Raw genomic sequence first — 19,179 nt, forward strand, 5'->3', positions numbered from 1 at the left:
AATGGGCTGCTTCACTTCAAATGCTATGAATCACCAGTTGAGTTACCTATACATTTTGTAGGCTACTCCCATACCTTTCTCCAAGGTTATCTTAAACCTCCAAAAAGGGCCAGTTTATACATTTATCTAGGCTAATAAATAAGCAGCCTTTGGTGTAAAATCCTGGAGAGGTCATTGTGGCTGCAGTGAGGGGTGCGGGGATCTAACTGTTTCCAACATTAAGAAATAATCAACAGTAGTACAATAACATTTTTCGTTGACAGGGTGTTCATGTGCTGCAGAAGAAAGTAGGAGCTAATTAGCTTCTTATGGGGTCACTATAGGTTCATCATAGGGTGCATGGCTTGTGATGGGCACTATTCTGGCTGCCCCTAAACACATGCTATTATTGAGCTGGAACATGTTTTGGGACTACATCTTCCCCCTTCACACTTTGATAATTCAGACTAAGTATGAAGGTTCACCTCGCCTTCTGATTAATTGAAGGGGTCTTTTCAGCTATGTTCACTTGTGGCATTGGCCTTCCGTTTCCTGATCATGAACGGAGGGGCGAGGAAGCAGACTCAGTTTGTGCAAGTGGCCAATGTATTTATTTGTATAGTGTGCAAAACCTTAGGCATCAGGGAACTGGTTACATGAAGTGCAAAAGTATGGTACAAAGTGTGGGTACAAAGTCATTTGCAGTATCAAAATTGCAGGTAGTACATAGCTCTAGAAAGAAGGCCTACCCGCAATTATGGTGGCGCTGGTTACAATAGGCGCCGTAGAATAGTACAAAGTGCAGGTACAATAAGTCAATTTGTTGTATGAGTTACAGATGGTACATTGCTCTAGAAAGAAGGCATACTGGAGGTTGTGTCTTGTGAGAAAAGACAAGTTTGCAGGCGTTTGCGGAAGAACCAGAGGCTGAGTTTTTCTGCCATATATGGAACTGCTTCCAGACATGCATTAATGATGCCCTGAATGTACATGCGTGAATACATAGGAGGAATAACTGGCTTAACCTATCCCAGTGGAATCTTTAACTATTACTGTATTTGGTAGTGTACTTCATGTTCCCTCCATGCACCCACAAGCAATCCTAATTGAAAGGGTTTCTGGTGTGAAATAGGTTAAGCAGAATGTAGCTAGACATTTAATCTGCTAAAGGCCGTATATGATGCCCGCAAAGGGGATCCATGTTACATATATGGATGGCATGCCAGAGGATCCATATTTTACTGAAGGAGGTACTAGTTCAGACCAAAAGAATTCCTGGTCCAAAGAATCCCTTGCACGTAAGCCTTTCATACTTTCTACATGTTATGTGGAACAGCTATTATTTAAACTCTGCACTGGCTTCCTGTTAAAAGAAAGGTGTAAAGTCAAGGTTCTGGTGCTCGTCTATATAGCTCTTCATGAGAAAGCCACACAATATTCAACAGATCTCCCCACCATCGTCCCAGAAGACTACACTTGTCCTACAAGAACCTGTTTGATCAATCCATGGAAATCGATCTGTGTGGGAGGAAGAGGATTCACAGTAAGCAAGGCTATATTACACACTTACTCCGAATTTTCAAAAGGCTTTCCACGCAGGCATTCACCCAGTTACTTCGTCTCCTATAGTTCTCTGCCTGATAGCTTGATCATGTGTGCCTTAAATTCTTAAACTAAATACATGCATCAAACCAAATGCACTGGGCTATAGATTAGGTTGCCATTTTGTGAGCTGTTTCCATACAGGACGTGTCAATCATTGCACTGAAAGGGCGCTTTTAATGTCTGCCAATTTGGCAGCCTTATCTCCAGTTATGAATGTAAATGTCTTTGTTGCCATATTGATTTTGTATGATCTCAAATAAAAATATAATTAGAAAAAGATATTGGGACCTTCAACATATCACGTTGGCTAGGTTTCTATAACATGTCTCTTGATGTACAGGTTCTCGCTTGTGTGGGGTTATATACCTGTGTGTGCGCTTCTGGAGCCCTCACTGTTCTTGTCTTTGATCTAGAATGCTTTGGAGATGACGGGAACCTTCAAACAGCAGAAAATGCTCCTGGTACAAGAGAGCTTCAACCCCACTGTGATACATGAGCCACTCTACTTCCTGGATGACTCTTGCAAAACTTATGTACCTCTGGACAAGCCTCTTTACGAGAGCATCGTTTCTGGCGAGGTCCGGTTGTAGCCGGAGTGGGATCTAGCTGAAACCTTGAACCATTGTGAAATCCGGAGATTACCCCGAAATGGTTGTGACTGGAGTGTCAACGGGCAGCAATTGGAGTGAATCTGTAGGGCACCTCAGATTATTCTTTTGATAATTTTTTATACACATTTGCGTATAGTATTTGTTGACTGTTTGAAAAAAAGTTTTTTATGATCCGACACTTGTAAAATAGTGTGTCCCATCTCGCTGATGCTGCTTTATTCACTTGGAAGACATTGTTGCCTAATGGGACTTGTGCTGGCAAAATGAGTGATCAGTCTAACTTTAGTGAGATTTCCTGACTTTTTATTTAGTGGAAAAGGGACGTTTTTATGTATTACGTCAACTTTATAGTGCTAAAACCATGTATGCTGTTGAGAGGGTCACATCAAAACACTGTTTGTCTACGGCACAGTTCACATTTCGGTATAAACGTAGGCCCACTGTGTCATCTGTTGTGCTTTTTTTTCATTCTGTTCTCATGAAAACAATGATTCAATTTCTAAATAGCATACATTGTATAATTCCCATAATTTTCCAGTGGGATTATGAAAAACGTTGAGTGATGTGAATCCCAGGCACCATCTACGGGAGACTAGACTCTCAGACTCTGCTCTGATGGATATCAGGCTAAGAGCTCTAGGAGCTTGAACCGTTATTAGAGTGCAGGGTCAATGTGATGAGTGTCTAATATCTAATGCAAAGAGCGGAGAAAAGACTGCACAGGATTCTGCTCTGATGGATAGCCGGCTAGGAGGTCTAGCATCACAAATCATTACCAGAGTGCAGATTATATTTTTTGAGCATACAGAGTCTAACATCTAAAGAATGAAGAGACGGTGTCGATTTCTGCTCTAAGAGACACCAAGAATGAAACATTGGTTAGCACTAAGAGAAGGCTGCAAAGCAAGACTCCTGAAAGCACAATGGATAATTAATGGGATACAGGTGAGGTTTGGAGAGTAGCCTGCACAGGACTGTGTTCTGATAAAAAAGGAGACCATAGTAGTGAGTAAAACGAGATACTCCTACGTCCCGTCCCCTTTCCTCCATACCTTTGGGACATTCCATCCATCGGGACGGAACCAGAGCACTTTTGAAGCATCAACAATGTTTTGTCCTTCTTTTATTTTTACTCATGGCCACCGCATGTGACCGCAGCCCTGCCTTCCTGAGCTCTTCCTGAGCTCTTCCCCGCGCATCACCCTTCCTTTTTTCTGTGCGAACAGGGTCAGACGCACATGCATCGTAGGGACATTTTTTTGTTCCCTTGTCTTTCCTCTTCCGGTTCCACGGTCTTCTTCCCTCTGTCTGTCGGAGCGTCTGGGATTCGTGTCCTCTGCTTCGTGTGAACGTTGTTTCGTGAGGGCGGATCCCTATTGTCTCTGTCTGGAGTGCTTGGGCCTGGAACATTGGTGGGACTCTTGCTTCTATTGCGATTCCCTCTGTCCGGGAACTCCAGTGTAGGCTCGTCGGGTAGGAGGAGGTGTTCCAATGGCTTATTCCTTCACATTTGCAGCAGTACATTGATGAAAAAAAGGAAGCGTCCGCTAAGTTCCTTCCGTTTCAGGGCATCCCAGGCAGGAGACTCCTTCCCGGGGTCTTCTGGTTCCGGTAGGGGTCCAAGTGGCTCTGGTACCAGGGTTCTCCCTGAGGTGTCCCGAAAGGGATCGAACCTGAATTCTGGAGTTTGATCCGAGGTCCCCTGTCAAGGGGCTGTCGGAACCGGATATTCATCCGAGGTGCCCCATCAGGGGGCTAAGGCTAAACCCAATATTTCTGGGGCTGTTTTGACTAGGGTTATTCCCGAGGTTTCCTGTAGAGTGGTTAGAGGTACCAGGGTTATGCCAGATGATCCCCGATTAGGAGCTATAATTAAAAGCTGCGTAGGATAGAACTGGACAATTGGTGTGCCCAAGGAAATAGGCACTGTATTTTGGTGGGGTGTGGAGTTAGTACCTTACCTCGCTATTTGAGATTATGTAAATATTTGCCCATGAGCTCCTCGAAACCTCGGGCTGGTAGTTTGACTTTGTCTTGCCACTTGAAACAGTGAATTGATTGATTCTTACCGGTCTTTTTGTATTTTCTTTCCCAATGGGTTGTGTTTTATTTCCGTCCGACTTTGGCTATGTATGTTTGTATGTTCTGTTTCTTCATAAGTGCTTTGAGGCCTATGGGCAAAGGCGCTATATAAGAAATCTAAATAAAACCGGCAAGATCGAGGGGCCTCCTCCAGGGGCTCTGGCTACAGGGTGTGACCCTAAGCCTTCCCACAAACCTTGTGGTCGAACCTATCCTGCTGAGGGGGCAAAGATGGAGGGCTCTGCTGAGGTTCCCTCACCAAGGGCTAATTTTTCGCAGAAAAAAAGGGGCTAAAAAACCCTCTAGATCTGCCGAGGTTCCTTGTCACAAGGCTAAAATGGATAGAAAATCCCCCGAAACCCCTGTGGTGACAATGGCCTCACTGAAACCTGTGACGCTGATCACCTCAGGCAGTGACAAAATTGCCCATTTTTGAGGCCGAACAGCATTTTCCATGGAATGTGGACAATAGGAATCCTTTTTGCCCTCCAATGGATTGGCATGCTCGGTTTCCGCTGTCGCACACAGTCTTGTTTCCTCCTCTGTCCACTGCCTTAGTTTATGTGGATCCAGTTGGTGGAGGGCCATCCTGGCAACCAGCCTCTTTAGAATCCTGGGGCTATGCCCCTCCAGAGCAGCCTCTACCCGCTCCTCTGCCTAGACCTTCCTCTGAGGACACGTTCTTTGGCAAATTCCAGCCCCTTATGCACTCTGACCCGATGAAGGCTTACTTTAAGGATCTATTTAAAATGTATCCTAAGCCTCTCGAGCCCCAGCCTACTCCTACAACCCTTCAGCAGGTTTTGGTAGTGCCGCCCCCTCCTCTTCCGGTGGGGCCCCCTCCTACACTGCCACCACTTTCACCAGTGCTTAAGACACCTGCTGTGCAGACAAGTATGCTGCAAATCAGTTTTCTGTTTCTGCCACAACTGACGAGGACCAAGCGGACCAGGATAGTGAAGACCCGCCCAACTCGGTCAGAGCCTTTCATGACCGGGTCGTGGACTTGATGGCGTTGCTGGATGTTCCAATGCCTGAGCCTCCAGTTCCATAAAGTGTACTTTCAGGACGTTTAACTGTTACGAAACCGGAGCGCACAGGCTGTTTCTTTCAAAAGTATGTGCTTGCTGAAGCCTGCAAGGTCTGGGAAAATCCTCACTCCAGGCATCATGTAAATAGGAAAATTGACGCTCGCTACAAGCTACACTCATCGGAAGATATACCCTTGACTGCAGGTCCACTCCCCTCATCAACGGTGGTGGCAGCAGCTATGCTCCAGTCTAAGCCGTCCTCAACATCTTCTAATGCTGCCTCTCGTGTCCTGTTCAAAGAGCACAAACTTCTTGACGCCATTGGGAATAAAGTATTTTCCTATTCCGGGTTCAGCTGCGCCAGGCGAATACCGAAGTTGTCCTTGCAGCGGCAAATCTCAAGCTGTGGAAGGAGCTTTCTGAATTTCAGGAATGTATCCCTCACGACAGGCTGGCAGATTTTAAAGAGGGCCTATACGATGCCAGAGTTCTGTCTCGGGACCTGCTGGAGGCTGCGGCCCATCATGTAGACACTTCTGCTCTGGGCCTTATGGTGGGAGTAGATATCTTCAGCCAAGCGTGGTTGCATGCTACAAAGTTCTCGAATGAGGTTCAGGACAAAGTACTTGATCTTACCTTCGAAAGTAAAGAGCTGTTCCACTCCTCCACCGATGAGGAACTCAATAAAAACAAAGGCAAGCATGCAAACGGCTAAATCTTTGTCGGTCCTTGCCAAGCCCCCAGCTAAAGTGGCCTATACGGAGATGTCGGGGACCCAGACACGGTCCTTCTCAGGTTTCAGAGGGTTCCAGGAGTGTCAAGCACGCCGGGCATAAAGTTCCTCTGGTGCACCTCGTCGCAAGCAGCAAAGGCAAAGTGGCTGTTTTTTCTCTCGGTCATCAGCCTCCTCTTCGGCAATGGGTGGTCTTGCCGCTGACAAACCATCCAACTGATGTTTTCCATCGGTCACACGAGACTCTGGTGGGAGGATGTATATTGTCTCATCTGGAGGCGTGGCAGACCATCACAGACAACCAATGGGTTTTGTCCATCGCCTGGGCGGGCTTCCGCTTGCCCCTCCCTCATACCCCACCCTCTCACCCTCATCTTCAGCAGACTGGGTCTCCCTCCCTCACAACTGAGGTACAGAAACATCTGGACCTCAGAGCAGTGCAACCTGTTCCCTTGCAGGAGCAAGGGGAGGGCTAGTACTCCTGTCTGTTTACAATGCCCAAACCCAACCAGGCTGGCCTGCGCACTATCCTCGACCTCTCCAACTTCAATCTTTTCCTGCCCCAAGAGAAATTCAAGATGATCACGCCTAGTCCGATAAGGTCCTCTCCGGAAGGGCGATTGGCTCAGTGTGGTAGATCTTCAGGATGCTTACATGCACATCCTGATCTGGGGCCCACATCGGAAATACCTTTGGTTTTTTTCGTGGCACCTGAACACTTCTAGTATCGAGTGCTGCCGTTTGATCTCAGCTCAGCACTGCATGTCTTCATGAAGATGATGGCGGTTATCGCAGCATTCCTCGGACTGCAGGGAGTTCATGTCTATCCATATTTGGACAATTGACTTCTACGGAGTCCTTGTCCACGGGCTGCAACAGCCTATCTTCAGTCACTTACCCAGCTCCTGTTCCAACTGGGGCTGTCGTTGAACTGGCAGAAATCGACTGACATTTGCACAAGACCTGATTTTTCTAGTTTTCCGCTGGGATACTGTCAGTGCAAGAGTGTGCCTAACGGAGGACAGAATTGCATATTTATCAGCCACGTGCCATTTCTTTCCTGATTTCCTCCCACATGTCAGCCTGTGCTTCCAGAGACTCCTGGGCCTGATGGCTTCATGCATGTTAGCCCTTCTTCTTGCAAGACTGAAAATGAGGCACACACAGCTAGCGCTTTGGGGCTGCTGGTCCCAAGCTATGGGCCCGCACTCCAAAATGATTCCGATACCATCCTCCATGACGGCGGATCTTCAATGGTGGTCAACCAAGAGCAACCATTCAGTGGGAACCTCCTTCCAGGATCCCTGCCCACAGATTACAGTTACAACAGACTCCTCCCTCCTAGGGTGGGGAGACGATGGGGTACCTCGAGGTGTACGATCTGTGGATGCCCCAGGACAGAATGTCTCATATCAACTACCTAGAACACCTGGCAGTCTTTCTGGCATTGAAAGGTTTCCAGCCTTCTATCATCGATAGAGTGGTGCGAATTCGCGCAGACAATTCTGTAGCTATTTTGTACATCAACAGCCTCCCCTGGTGGATCTAGCTATCCAGATTTGGACTTGGGCAGGCCAGCACAATGTCTGGCTCCATGCCGTGAACATTCCGGGTCCGATCAATGTTGCAGCAGTTTCCATGAGCCGCCAGTCTGCTACGAATTGCGAATGGGAAATGAACAGCCATGTTCTTTCCAAATTTTTCCAGCTATGGGGTTCTCCAACGGTGAACCTATTTGCGACTGCAACAGGAAACTACCACTCTATGCTTCCAGGGACGGTCTTGGAGCATCTTCCTTGTTGGATGCCCTTGAGATTACTTGGGACAACATGAAGGCTTATGCCTTCCCGCTTTCGCAGTTGATTCATCGGTCGTTCTGGAAACTCAGGAGTGCCTCCAACTGCACTCTCCTCTTCATAGCTCCTTGGTGGCCAGCCAGGTTCTGGTTTTTCAAAGCTGCAGCACCTATCGATATGCGATCCGATCAGGTTGCTGCAGATTCTTGACCTTCTTCACCAGAGCAATCACCAGGTGTGGCTCCCCTCCCCACAATGCTTCAGCTTGGCGGCCTGGTACTTGAGTTCAGGTCCTTGGCGCAGTTTAATCTTTCAGAGGATAAAATGTGCACAATTCAGGCGACATGTAAGCCTTCTACGAGGGCTCAGTACAAAAGTAAATGGATTCGTTTTTGTCATTGGTGTCAAGCTAAACAGCTGGATCCTTGACAGGCTTCTATTGACTCTGTCTTGTTTTTTTATATCAGACCTTGCAGCCTCTGGCATACACGTCTTGTGGTATGAACATAGCTATCAGCCATTGCAGCTTATCGCTCTACAAACAGATGCTCTTTTTCACTGGCAAACCCAGTAATCAAGAGGCACTTTGCAAGTCGCCTTCATCTCTTTCCACCGGTCAGGCCGCCTCATCCGAAATGGGATTTGAACGTGATCCTCACCACTTTGTGTCACAAGCCATTTGAACCTATGGCCACTACCAGGCTCAAGTTCCTTTCTTAGAAAGTGGCCTTCTTGATTGCGGTAACATCTGCGAGAAGAAGTAGTGAGCTTCAAGCTCTCTGTTGAACATCCGTTCCTAACTTTCCACAAGGACAAGGTTGTGCTTCGCACTCATCCTCTTTCCTTCTAAAAAGCGTGTCGGAGTCACACATTATCAATCAATATCTTTACCGTTTTTCTTTCCGAACCTGGTCTCGGAGGCAGCGAGGGTTCCACATAACCAAATTTCAGACGAACTCTGAAGTTTTACCTCGACAAAACAAGCAAACTTAGACTTTCTTCACAACTCTGTTCTTTCGGTGACCCAAATGGGAAACCTGCTTCGAAAGCGTCCATCTCATGCTGGATCACTTCATGCATCTCAGAGGCTTACAAAATTCAAGGCCTTCTGCCCCCAAAGGGCGTTCATGCACCGCCACTGTTGCCTTCCAGAAATGTCACTTGGGAGTCCATAGCCAAGGCTGATATGTGGGCTTCTCCTTTGGCTTTTTTCAGACACTATTGTCTTGACCTGAGCGCCTGGGTTGATGCCCAGTTTGGTCAGGCAGTTCATAAGCACCTGTTACAGTAATTGAAGTTTCCGTCCTCCCGTTTCTTTGGTCTTGGGAATCTCCCGAAAGTATGGAGGAAAGGGGACGGGACGTAAGAGTATAACAGTTACTCACCGTAGTGACTACCTTACTCCTAGTCCATAGTCCTCTTTCCTCCATACGCCCGCCCACCGTCCCCTCTAATACGTATCCTCCATTTTGCCAATGGTCCTTCAACTTTGACGATAGAAAAGTGACTGAACGGTGACGCGCGGGGCAGAGCTCAGGAATGCGGGGTTATGGTCACATGCGGTGGCCCTGCGTAAAAATAAAAGGACGACAAAATATTTGAGATGCTTCAAAAGTGCTCCGGTCCCGTCCCGATGGGCGGAATGTCCCAAAAGTATGGAGGAAAGGGGACTATGGCCTTAGGAGTAAGGTAGTCACTACAGTGAGTAACTTTGTTATTACAACACAAGTCACTGCAGCAAGCCCAATGGTGACAGTTAAAGGCAAGAGGTAGATTTCACAGGGCTCTGCTCTGAACACATGAGCGTGCTGGGATTAGAGCAGGTATTTTAACAGGAGTTGATGACTCTGAACAAATAAGTGATGGCTGAAAGCATGCAAATCTCTAGTTTTATAATTAAAAAAAACAGGGAGGCTGTTTTAAAGTGGTCCAATTTGGAACCAGATGACAGTCTAATCCCAAATTACCCACTTGGCCATTTTGGCAATTGTTCTGGATTACCACTCTTTTGTCAGGGCGCACATCAGAAGTCTGCACCATATAACGAAAGAGACCCTTTTGTTTATATAAAATCGGAGAAAGAAGAGTTCATGTAACTGCCTCCTGAAGAAGTACATGCAGTCGAAGAGAGAAGAGCCCCCGTTAAGAGACTGATTTTCATGTTTGAGAGATGGCTAATGTCAGCTCAGAGTGCACATGGCAGTGCTGGTGAGGACTGGGTGCTTTTGGCGCTTTTCTCTAATGCTTTCTTTTAATGTGATCCTACATTGGCTCATTACCTTGTGGTTTTTCTGTTGAGAGTCGCTGTGTTTGAAAACCAGTTCTAGAAGTCTTCATGAGTTGCTGTATGTTCTAGTTAGTATTTTTGCTTCTTGTTGTCGGCAGCTCGAAGTATATACAGGGTATGCGCTATACTATCACTTAGGACGTTCACGTTGTGTTCTTCTCTGAGCAAACATTTTTCCAGCTTTCTGGCTGAAATGACCAAACCTCATCTCCATGAGTCCGGTGGATCTGAGGTATTGTCCCAGCTCCAGAAAGCCCACCTATGCCTCTTAAAAGTGCTAATAACCGTCATGGAAAACCCCAGGGTGTCTGACGTCATAATCTAAAAATCCAATTAGGTTATTTGTCTTTAAGGTACAATGTTTGAAATGTTTTTATATCAATGTATGTTATGCTCTTATACTACTCATTCACATCGACAGAATTGGGTGCCTATCTGAAATATTGGAAAGCCTACACCGGGTATATTGCTTGCCCCTTAATTCTGCCCCCCCTCCAATACAACTGTCAAAGAGTGATGTTGGTTCTTATTACTGCTAGTAAGGGTCGCCTATTGCAGGAAATGGCTAGATTATAGCCTGGCACCTAGACCACTTGTGTACGTTTTTGTTGGTCTTTCATTCCTGTGATTTTGGCATGCTGCCTTTTGTAGTGTGCCAGCATCCTACTGATCATGGGCCTGAAGGTGTGATCCTGTTCTGCTAAGCCAAGCTTCAGCATTGTCATTAACATATATACTGTTGCCAGTGGGAAATTGTGCCAGTTGGACATGTCTTCCTCTAACTTATCTTTCCTTTTACAAATCCCATTGGACTTTCAGGAACTTTACATTGTCATCTGAGGGCCAGGACTACTTTCGGCGGCGGACCAGCCTTTTATGCTCTTTAAACTAAAATAACAATTGAACCCCCTTAAGTTGCTTTACCACTCAATAAATTACACCTATGGGTTCTAGATTATGTTGTTGGTATTTACAGATTGGCAGCCCAGAGGCTTCAAAGTCAACTTTAGCAATAAACCTTTTTTGGAATTGTGGGAGCTGTAGAGTGGTTCTGAGCCATTTTATGTGGATTTGGAGAAAACCAGTGTCTCATAATCCATATTAGTGTCGGCTTCTAGTCAGGCCTACAAGAGAACTGGGGGAATTCCCACAAGCCAGTGGGGCAGGGACAGTATATGTCACATGTAAGCTCCACTCCCACCTCAATGCTAAAAGTACATATACCAGGGAAATCATAGCCCAGAAACTGGTATCTGATCTACAATAAGTTATTACTTGGGACCCTTTAGACTGGTGGGGTAAACGGATGTACTTTTTTGAGACTGAAGAAGGGTTAATGTAGATTGAAGACCAACATTGAAAGTGAAAGGGAAAACAGGGTACATGCCACGGAATATCTCTGAGGCATCTTTCCGTCCATTTTCTTACAGGGGCACAAACGCTTGGGAACAATCAAATGCAATCATGAAGGACAATGATTTTATTTTTAGTTAAAAGGAAACTGCTTTAAGAAGTCTTTTAAAGGGGCGTGTTTTTGTTTGTAGTTTGTGATGAACCACGGGGGACTGTTGAGTTGTTCATGATCATGGACACACCACTGTTATCCATGGTTTCCACTCAGTCTGTGTGGAAGATCAGGGCTTGTCCGAGATATATACCATGGCTTTATCAGAGTTGGCTTCAGCCTTTGTTTCCTCACAAAAGCCCTTCTTCCCAATAAGGGTGCACCTCTGACCTGCCATTAAGTTTGAGGTCAAAGTAAAAGAAAAGTAAGGCATGTTACATTTTATTTAGGTGACTGTTAGTATTTGTGTGTGTGTAGCATTTTATTATTCTTGGATTCTTTTTTTTAACGAATGGGACCTAATGAAAACCTGGAAATTAAACTCAGACAAGGACAATCCATCAGTTAATTCTATGCATTGGGTTTCATGAAACTGGGCCTTTAGAGAATCAACATAACGGGGAGAGACATGTTGGAGCTTATTGACTGATGACCGATCTGCATAAAGGATTCAGGCTTTAGATAAAGTGATAATGGACTCTATGTATACAAATACCTAATTTCTAGAAAGAAAACAATAATGTCTTTGTGAAATGTGCCAATAATGCTTTTTATACATCCAATTGTTCTAACAAATAAAAATAGTTGGTCTCTTCTGTTTTTTGGTGGTTTCATGAATTCTCTGTTGCTACGGGGTCAGGTTGAGTTTTGATGAATTGTTATTGTTGCACATGTTAAGGATTCGCTGCCTGCTTGTCCAATGGTATGACACGTAATTGTGTTGGGTCCTGGTGTTTACCAGGTGGGTGGGTCAATGTGGAGTCAGGTCTATGGTCCCCTATAATGGATTCAGGTAACTATGTGACAGATTCACTACACCTCACTCTGATACTCCTGGTTCTTTGTAGACCTTTGGGATGAACATTTTCATAACTTCGCCTTGAATTTATCCCACCCCCACCAAAATGTCTTGGACCTTATAGTGCAGAGGAGCCCTGAATAGGGACAAGGACTCTCTGAATGCCAATATTACTCTATTTGACACTGGCCTACTGGGTACTTTGACAAAACTAGCGATATTGCCACCTACTCTCTGGAGGGAAGCTTCTCTTATGTGGCCAGGGAATGGCAGAAGGTACCTGACGCCAATCCTGGGGGTGGCTGTCTGCGGGAGGATCACATGGGGGAAGCCAAATTCCATAAAGGTAGGAACATCATAGATCAACGTAATCGGGCCTTCATAAATCCCCATGATACACATACCTTTACAACCCACTTGTATGGCCTATTGTATTATAGAGGAAGAAACCTCAAGCTTTTCCAGCTAAATGCCTTGTTTATCCCCCGTGCCCCATTGAAGTACTGAGACAAAGAGAGATGGAGCAATGAAGATGCCTAGAAAGTGGTAAGCCAACACAGTGTTCTAGTCTTTGGGAGCTTTTGTCTAATGCCGGGAAGTTTAAAACAGCTACAGCAATGGAAGGAGAGTGTGGCAGAGACAGACGTTGGCAAAATGTGCCAACGTCGACAAGGACACCAAAAGCGAGAAGCAGAGGCTCAATCAGACGGTGTGAGGAAGAACCGAACCGAAAGCAGCCTGGTGACCGGGAGCAGCATGAGCCACCCAGAGCAGAGAGACCATAGTAAAGAAGGACCAGCTGACAGGACACACGTCTAGTCAGCGGATCGAACTAATGTCACGTCGCGCAGAGCATGTGAGAGAAAGTCACTGAAAGCAACAACAGAATTGATATAAATAAGAACATTGGTGAAAGCGAATTGGAGACCCAATATTCCAGAGGAAGTGAGACAAACGCAAAAATCATTAAAAAAGGAAGGAACTGCGATACTTAAGAATCGAGTGGCAAAGGGGTCGAAGACGCTACTCTTGGAAAGGGGAGATAAAGTTAATACAAACTATGTTGAAAAGGGTCCAGTGACCCAACTGTGGAAAGCTGTTGTGAAGTATTTGAAAGAAAGTTATTCAAGAAAGGGAAAGCCCTGTCAGGTTAGTGCATCAAGCAGACAAAGTGTGAGACTTGTACCCAGGAGGGGGAGCCATTAAGCAAAAATGATATCCTGGCAAGAGATTATACGAGGAGTAGGAAGTGAAGCAATACAGTGGCAGGAGAGTATACTATGAGTAAGAAATGAAACCATATATTGTCAGGAGAGTGTACCAGGAGTAAGAAGTGAAGCCATATTCTGGCAGGAGAGTAAAACAGGAGTGAGAGGTAAAGTGATACCTTGGCAAGGAAGTAAACCAGGGGTGAGAAGCAAAGCAATATCCTGGCAAGAGAAAACACTAGGCGTGAAACAATACTCTGGAAAGGGAACAACCTAGGACTGAGAAGAGCAGTAAAGTGACATCCTGGCAACAGAGTAACGGACGAATGCAAAAGCAAAATAAACTTGAAGTTGTGGAAATACCGCTTTTAAGGATAGAAGAGTCATAAATGCCCTAGCAGGAGAGTACATTAGGGGCGGAAAGTGAATCAGCTGGAGTAGTGAAAAAGAAACCGCATGCTTGAAGGAAACTCAAAGGAAGGCTCATGCCCTTGTGATAAACTATTAAAACGTGATCAAAAGACGCTTTGAACTGCCAGAAGGACTCTAGGAGAAGGGAGGCCCCTCTCCTGGCCCAACAGTGATTTATGTTCTGTACCTTAAACCCTTATGTTGAGAACTTTTGAAACAAGCTACAGGTATATAGCAAACCAGAGTATACTGATAGATGTTATTGTTACGCTCACCTGACTCCCACGGAGGCGCTGGCCTGGTTCGCGTTGCTGTGACCTCTTCTAAGGTGATGCGCAGGGTTCGGAAGACGGACTGGACCGGGCCCCTGTTATGTTTGAATGACACCAACACACAGGCTTGTATGAAGTAATGTCCTTTATTACTTCTTAGTAATATGGTCAACGACCCCCGGGAGGGTTTCAACCACCGTCCACCGTCTGCCTTTCTCTTTCTCTCCAAGTGCCCGGAACCTGGAACTCCTGGTGTGGAGATCCACATTCCAAGCGCATGCAAACCATGACAGTGAAAACATGTATTGCTTAAATGATACACTGATATCCTAACACCTCCTTCCTTTCTAACATTTTGAAAGCAATAACTATACCTCTAATGACTGAACAAATGTTATTAATTTAACTGTGATAAAATCTTAGAATATAACCAACTTCGAATATTAATGTACAGGTATGAGGAGCCTAAGATAAGTTAACTTCCATTGCGAAATTGGACTTGTATGTCAATAGTGGTGGAGATGACAGAAACCTTATGTATGTCTGTCACTCTCTTCCTCTGGAGCACTTGATAATTGCTACTCTCTCCTTGTTCCAAATACCTCCACCTCTGACTAATACTGATGAACCTAAATCTTTTACCACTTGTTTGGGTTCAGAATACAAAGATGCCCCTTTGCGTACCTTGGTTGGTAGCTTAATTTTGATCCAATCACCTTCATTAATCTTAAATTCTTTGCAACAGTTTTTTAGATCATACCTTACCTTGGATTTAACTCCTGCCTCAAACATTCTATTCCTCACTCTTCCCACATCCACTGCAACCATCCTGGATTTTCCCATCCATCCGGGACATAAATGTGAATTGGGTTTCCTACCTCTCAACATCTCAAATGGAGTCAATCCTGTAACACTATGAGGCGTAATTCTATACTGAAATGTCCTTTCCATTGCTGTCCTGAACCAATCCCCACCAGTTGCTACTGCAATTCTTATAGCTTCCATCAACGTCCTGTTGAAGCGTTCAACACATCCATTACTTTGGGGATGATAGAGAGAAGTGTTTACCTGTTCAATACCATTCTTATCTAAAAAATCTTTGAACTCCTTGGATGTCAATTGAGATCCATTATCCGACAAGCATTTCCTGGGAAAACCTTCTCTCCAAAATAGTTGTTCTAGAAATTTGGAAATACTGCTGCTAGATATGTCTTTAAGTAAACAAACCTCTGGCCATTTGGACAATAAATCTATGACCACCAACAAGTAACTGTCACGAGTCCCTCCTATATTAAATGGTCCCAATAAGTCTATTGCAATCTCATCCCATGGTACCCTCGGCGTTTCCCTAATGACCATGGGTGTTTTTTGTATTCTCAAACCTTTGTTTCCCTCCAGACACTCTGTGCAATCCTTGACCTGCTCTTCAATCTCTTTGTCAATTCCAGGCCACCAGAACTCAGCCCTTATTATGCCTTTGGTCCTAGCTATACCTAAATGTCCTTCATGATCTGTCTCGACTACTTGTCTCCTCATTCCCTGAGGAACTATCATCTGATGCCCTCTATATAGATACTTATCATTGATCCATAAATCTCCTTCAACTCTGGCAAATCCACCCATATCACCTTTGTAGTTCATTACTCCATTTTCTCTTACTAATGTTAACACTTTCTGATATATTGAATCTTCACTACACGCTTTAACCCACTCATCTTCCTTTAAGGACTCGTGCACCTGAAAAATTTCAAATGTTTCTTCCTGATTTGTTTGCTCTACTCTGATGTGACCTTCTCTATGAACAGATCTTGACAAGGCATCTGCCACGACATTGACTTCACCACTAATGTGAATCATGGTAAATTGCAAACCTTGAAGAGCTGTTACCCACTTCATTATGCGTCTTGATACACCTTCCAGTCCACCCTTGGTAAAAATACCGACTAACGGTTTGTGATCAGTACAAATCTCAAATTTCCTTCCCCGAAGAAACCTTTTGAATTTCTCAACACCCCAAATACAAGCAAGAGCCTCTTTCTCCACCACTGAATATCTGACTTCAGGATCTTTAAGTGATCTTGAAGCAAACGCTATAGTATGCAGCCCTTCTGAATCTTCTTGCATAAGCACTGCCCCTATGCCATAGTCACTGGCATCTACAAAAAGTAGAGTGGGTTTCCCTTCTTCAAATGTCTTTAGAATGGGAGCTTCAATTATGGCCTTTTTTATCCTTTCAAACTCACTCTTACAGTCTTCACTCCATTTAAATGTCACACCTTTGCGCGTGAGCTTTCTCATGTGTCTTGACATGTCTGACAGATTCTTGATAAATTTGCCATAGAATTCAACTAAACCTAAGAATGATAACACTTCTGCTTTAGATTTGGGATCTTCCATTTTCCTTATTGCTTCAATAGCCTCCTCTTTAGGTTTGACTCCCTCAGCCGTGATTTCGTGACCTAAATAAACCACTTTACTTGCTTTGAATGTACACTTTTCTGACGCTATTGTTAAACCGGCTTCACCTAATATGTTTATCACCCTTTTTAACCGCCTGTCATGTTCCTCCTCATCTCTGCCACAAACTAGAACATCATCTTGGTAGTACATTACTCCTTTCTCTCCACCTAGTAACTTGTACATAATACTCTGAAATACACTCGCCGCCGACACCAAACCAAACGGCATTCGTACACACCTAAATAAACCATTGGGGGTAATAAATGCAGTTAAATCTCTGGAATCTGGATGCAACTCAATTTGGTGGTAAGCTGACTTGAGATCCAAGATTGAAAATATTTTAGATCCAGAAACCCCCACCAGTAGATCATCTATCCTGGGTAGTGGAAATCTATCTGCTACCACCATACTGTTGAGATGTCTTAAGTCAATGCATATTCTCAAGGACCCAGAGGCTTTCCGAACTACTACTATGGGGCTCACCCATTCTGAAGATTCAATCCTTTCAATAACCCCTTCATCTTCCATTTTTTTTAATTCACTTTCTACACCCTCCTTAAGTGCCAGGGGAATGGTGCGTAATTTCGCAATCTTGGGAACCGCCCCTTTTTTTAATCGTATTTTGTGAACAAATCCCTTCATACATCCAAGTTTGTTTCCCTTCTCACTCACGCTCTCCCCATTCACTGTTAAAACCTGTTCCGGATGACTTGCTTCAAGTCTGATTTTTAGTTCAGCTTGGTCACTCCACGATAATAACTCTCCTCCTTTGTTGGCAACATAAATAGTCGTGGTGGCTTCTCTATCTTTAAACTGCAATTTGGCCTCAAAGTATCCTATTATCTCTATTGGTTTGTCACCATATGCATTCACCTTAACTTTGTTTTCTCTCAATGTACAGCACTTAAATCTCTCTTTCCATACCTGTACTCCTATTAATGTGTAATCCGCCCCACTATCCATAAGCATCAATATTTGTATCCCATTAACCAACACCATGGCATATGGCTTTTTCTTCTTCACTTGCCCATCAATGGCATTCACCATGAATACTACCTCTCTGCCATTCTCAACATAATCATCCTCCGCATTATTTACATTGACTTCAAAAACCTGACCTGAATTGGAATTAACATTTCTACAACATCTAGCGATGTGTCCACGTATACCACAATTGTTGCATATGACATGTGTTGCAAAACATTCCTTGTCCGATGCTACATGTGAGAAACTCCCACACCGGAAGCACCTTCTTGTTGGGACATCTCCATTTGTCACTGCTTCTTTTGGACATCTGGAAAGGTTAGCCTCTCGTGCGAAATTCCTATTGTCTTTGACCCACACTTGGCGATTCCAACTTTTCCCCGCTGGAAGTCTACTCTCCTGTCGATCCTCGCCTTTTTTTTCATACTGTACTTGTCTTTTGGAAAAGCTTGAGCCCATCCTCGCCTTAACTTTTGATACTTTCTGCACTGTGCCCTCTGTTTCTTCCAACTTGGGTTTTTCTATGTTCATCTGATTGTCTGCTTGCAGTAACTTTATGCATTTATCAGTGTGTTCCACCATCTTTGCAATCTCTATTGCTCTATCTAATGTAGGGTCCTTCTCCTTCCAAAGTTCTTTCCTAATATTATCATTGTTGCATTTGATCATTAATTGATCCCGTATGTGTTCTTCTTGACAGTGAGAAAATCTACACTTCACTGCTAAGCCCCTCAGTGCTGTGATAAAGTCTTCTATGTTCTCTCCATTCTTTTGTTCCCTGGTGGCAAATTTGTATCTCTCTAAAATAATGTTCTCCTCGATTTTGTAATGTTTGTCCAGCTTGGCTAGTGCCTTCTCATATGGGCCTGTGTCTGGTGCATCCGTAGGCTCTGGTAATTTCCTTAGCACTTCCTGGCCTGCTGTTCCTAGGCAATGAAACAATAAGGCTTCTTTCCTTTCATTGGAATAATTAGGGCCAAATACTGCTAACGCGTATTTATGAAAGCCTTCCTTCCAATCTGTCCATCGTACTCTAGGTTCTCCAGGTGAAGGCAAGAAGAATACTGGGGCCGGAACATTTGCCATTGTGTACTGGTACCAGAACTTGTATATGCTATGCTGTGGTACGGTTTGATATTTCCCTCAATACAACCACGTAAATACTTGCGTTGTGAATGCTATGCTGCAGTACTGTTTCACATTTCCCAACTTCAACCATGTAAACTCTTGCGTAATATGACTCACCCGCCAACTTGTGCAATGTGGTGCTATGGTTCTTCTGGTGTATACTACACTGCTTCCTTCTCGCCGGGTCGATGAATTACTCCTGAATTGATCTGTTTCCGTATGTTTATTT

The 19,179-nt window shown here is 44.5% G+C and overlaps 1 protein-coding gene across 1 annotated transcript in view; it reads left to right on the forward strand.

Moving 5' to 3' along the window:
• The window catches only part of SLC27A3 (solute carrier family 27 member 3), a 442,422-nt gene extending 430,134 nt beyond the window's left edge, over positions 1–12,288 (forward strand). Inside the window, exon 10 of the mRNA XM_069651264.1 lies at positions 1,998–12,288. Within this exon, the coding sequence (XP_069507365.1) occupies positions 1,998–2,174 (177 nt within the window). The 3' untranslated portion in view covers positions 2,175–12,288. The remainder of the gene's footprint in view (positions 1–1,997) is intronic.
• Positions 12,289–19,179: the final 6,891 nt, after the last annotated feature.

Source organism: Ambystoma mexicanum, chromosome 1p (assembly GCF_040938575.1).
Source record: "Ambystoma mexicanum isolate Mex_15411 chromosome 1p, UKY_AmexF1_1, whole genome shotgun sequence".
NCBI classification, from domain to species: Eukaryota; Metazoa; Chordata; class Amphibia; order Caudata; family Ambystomatidae; genus Ambystoma; species Ambystoma mexicanum.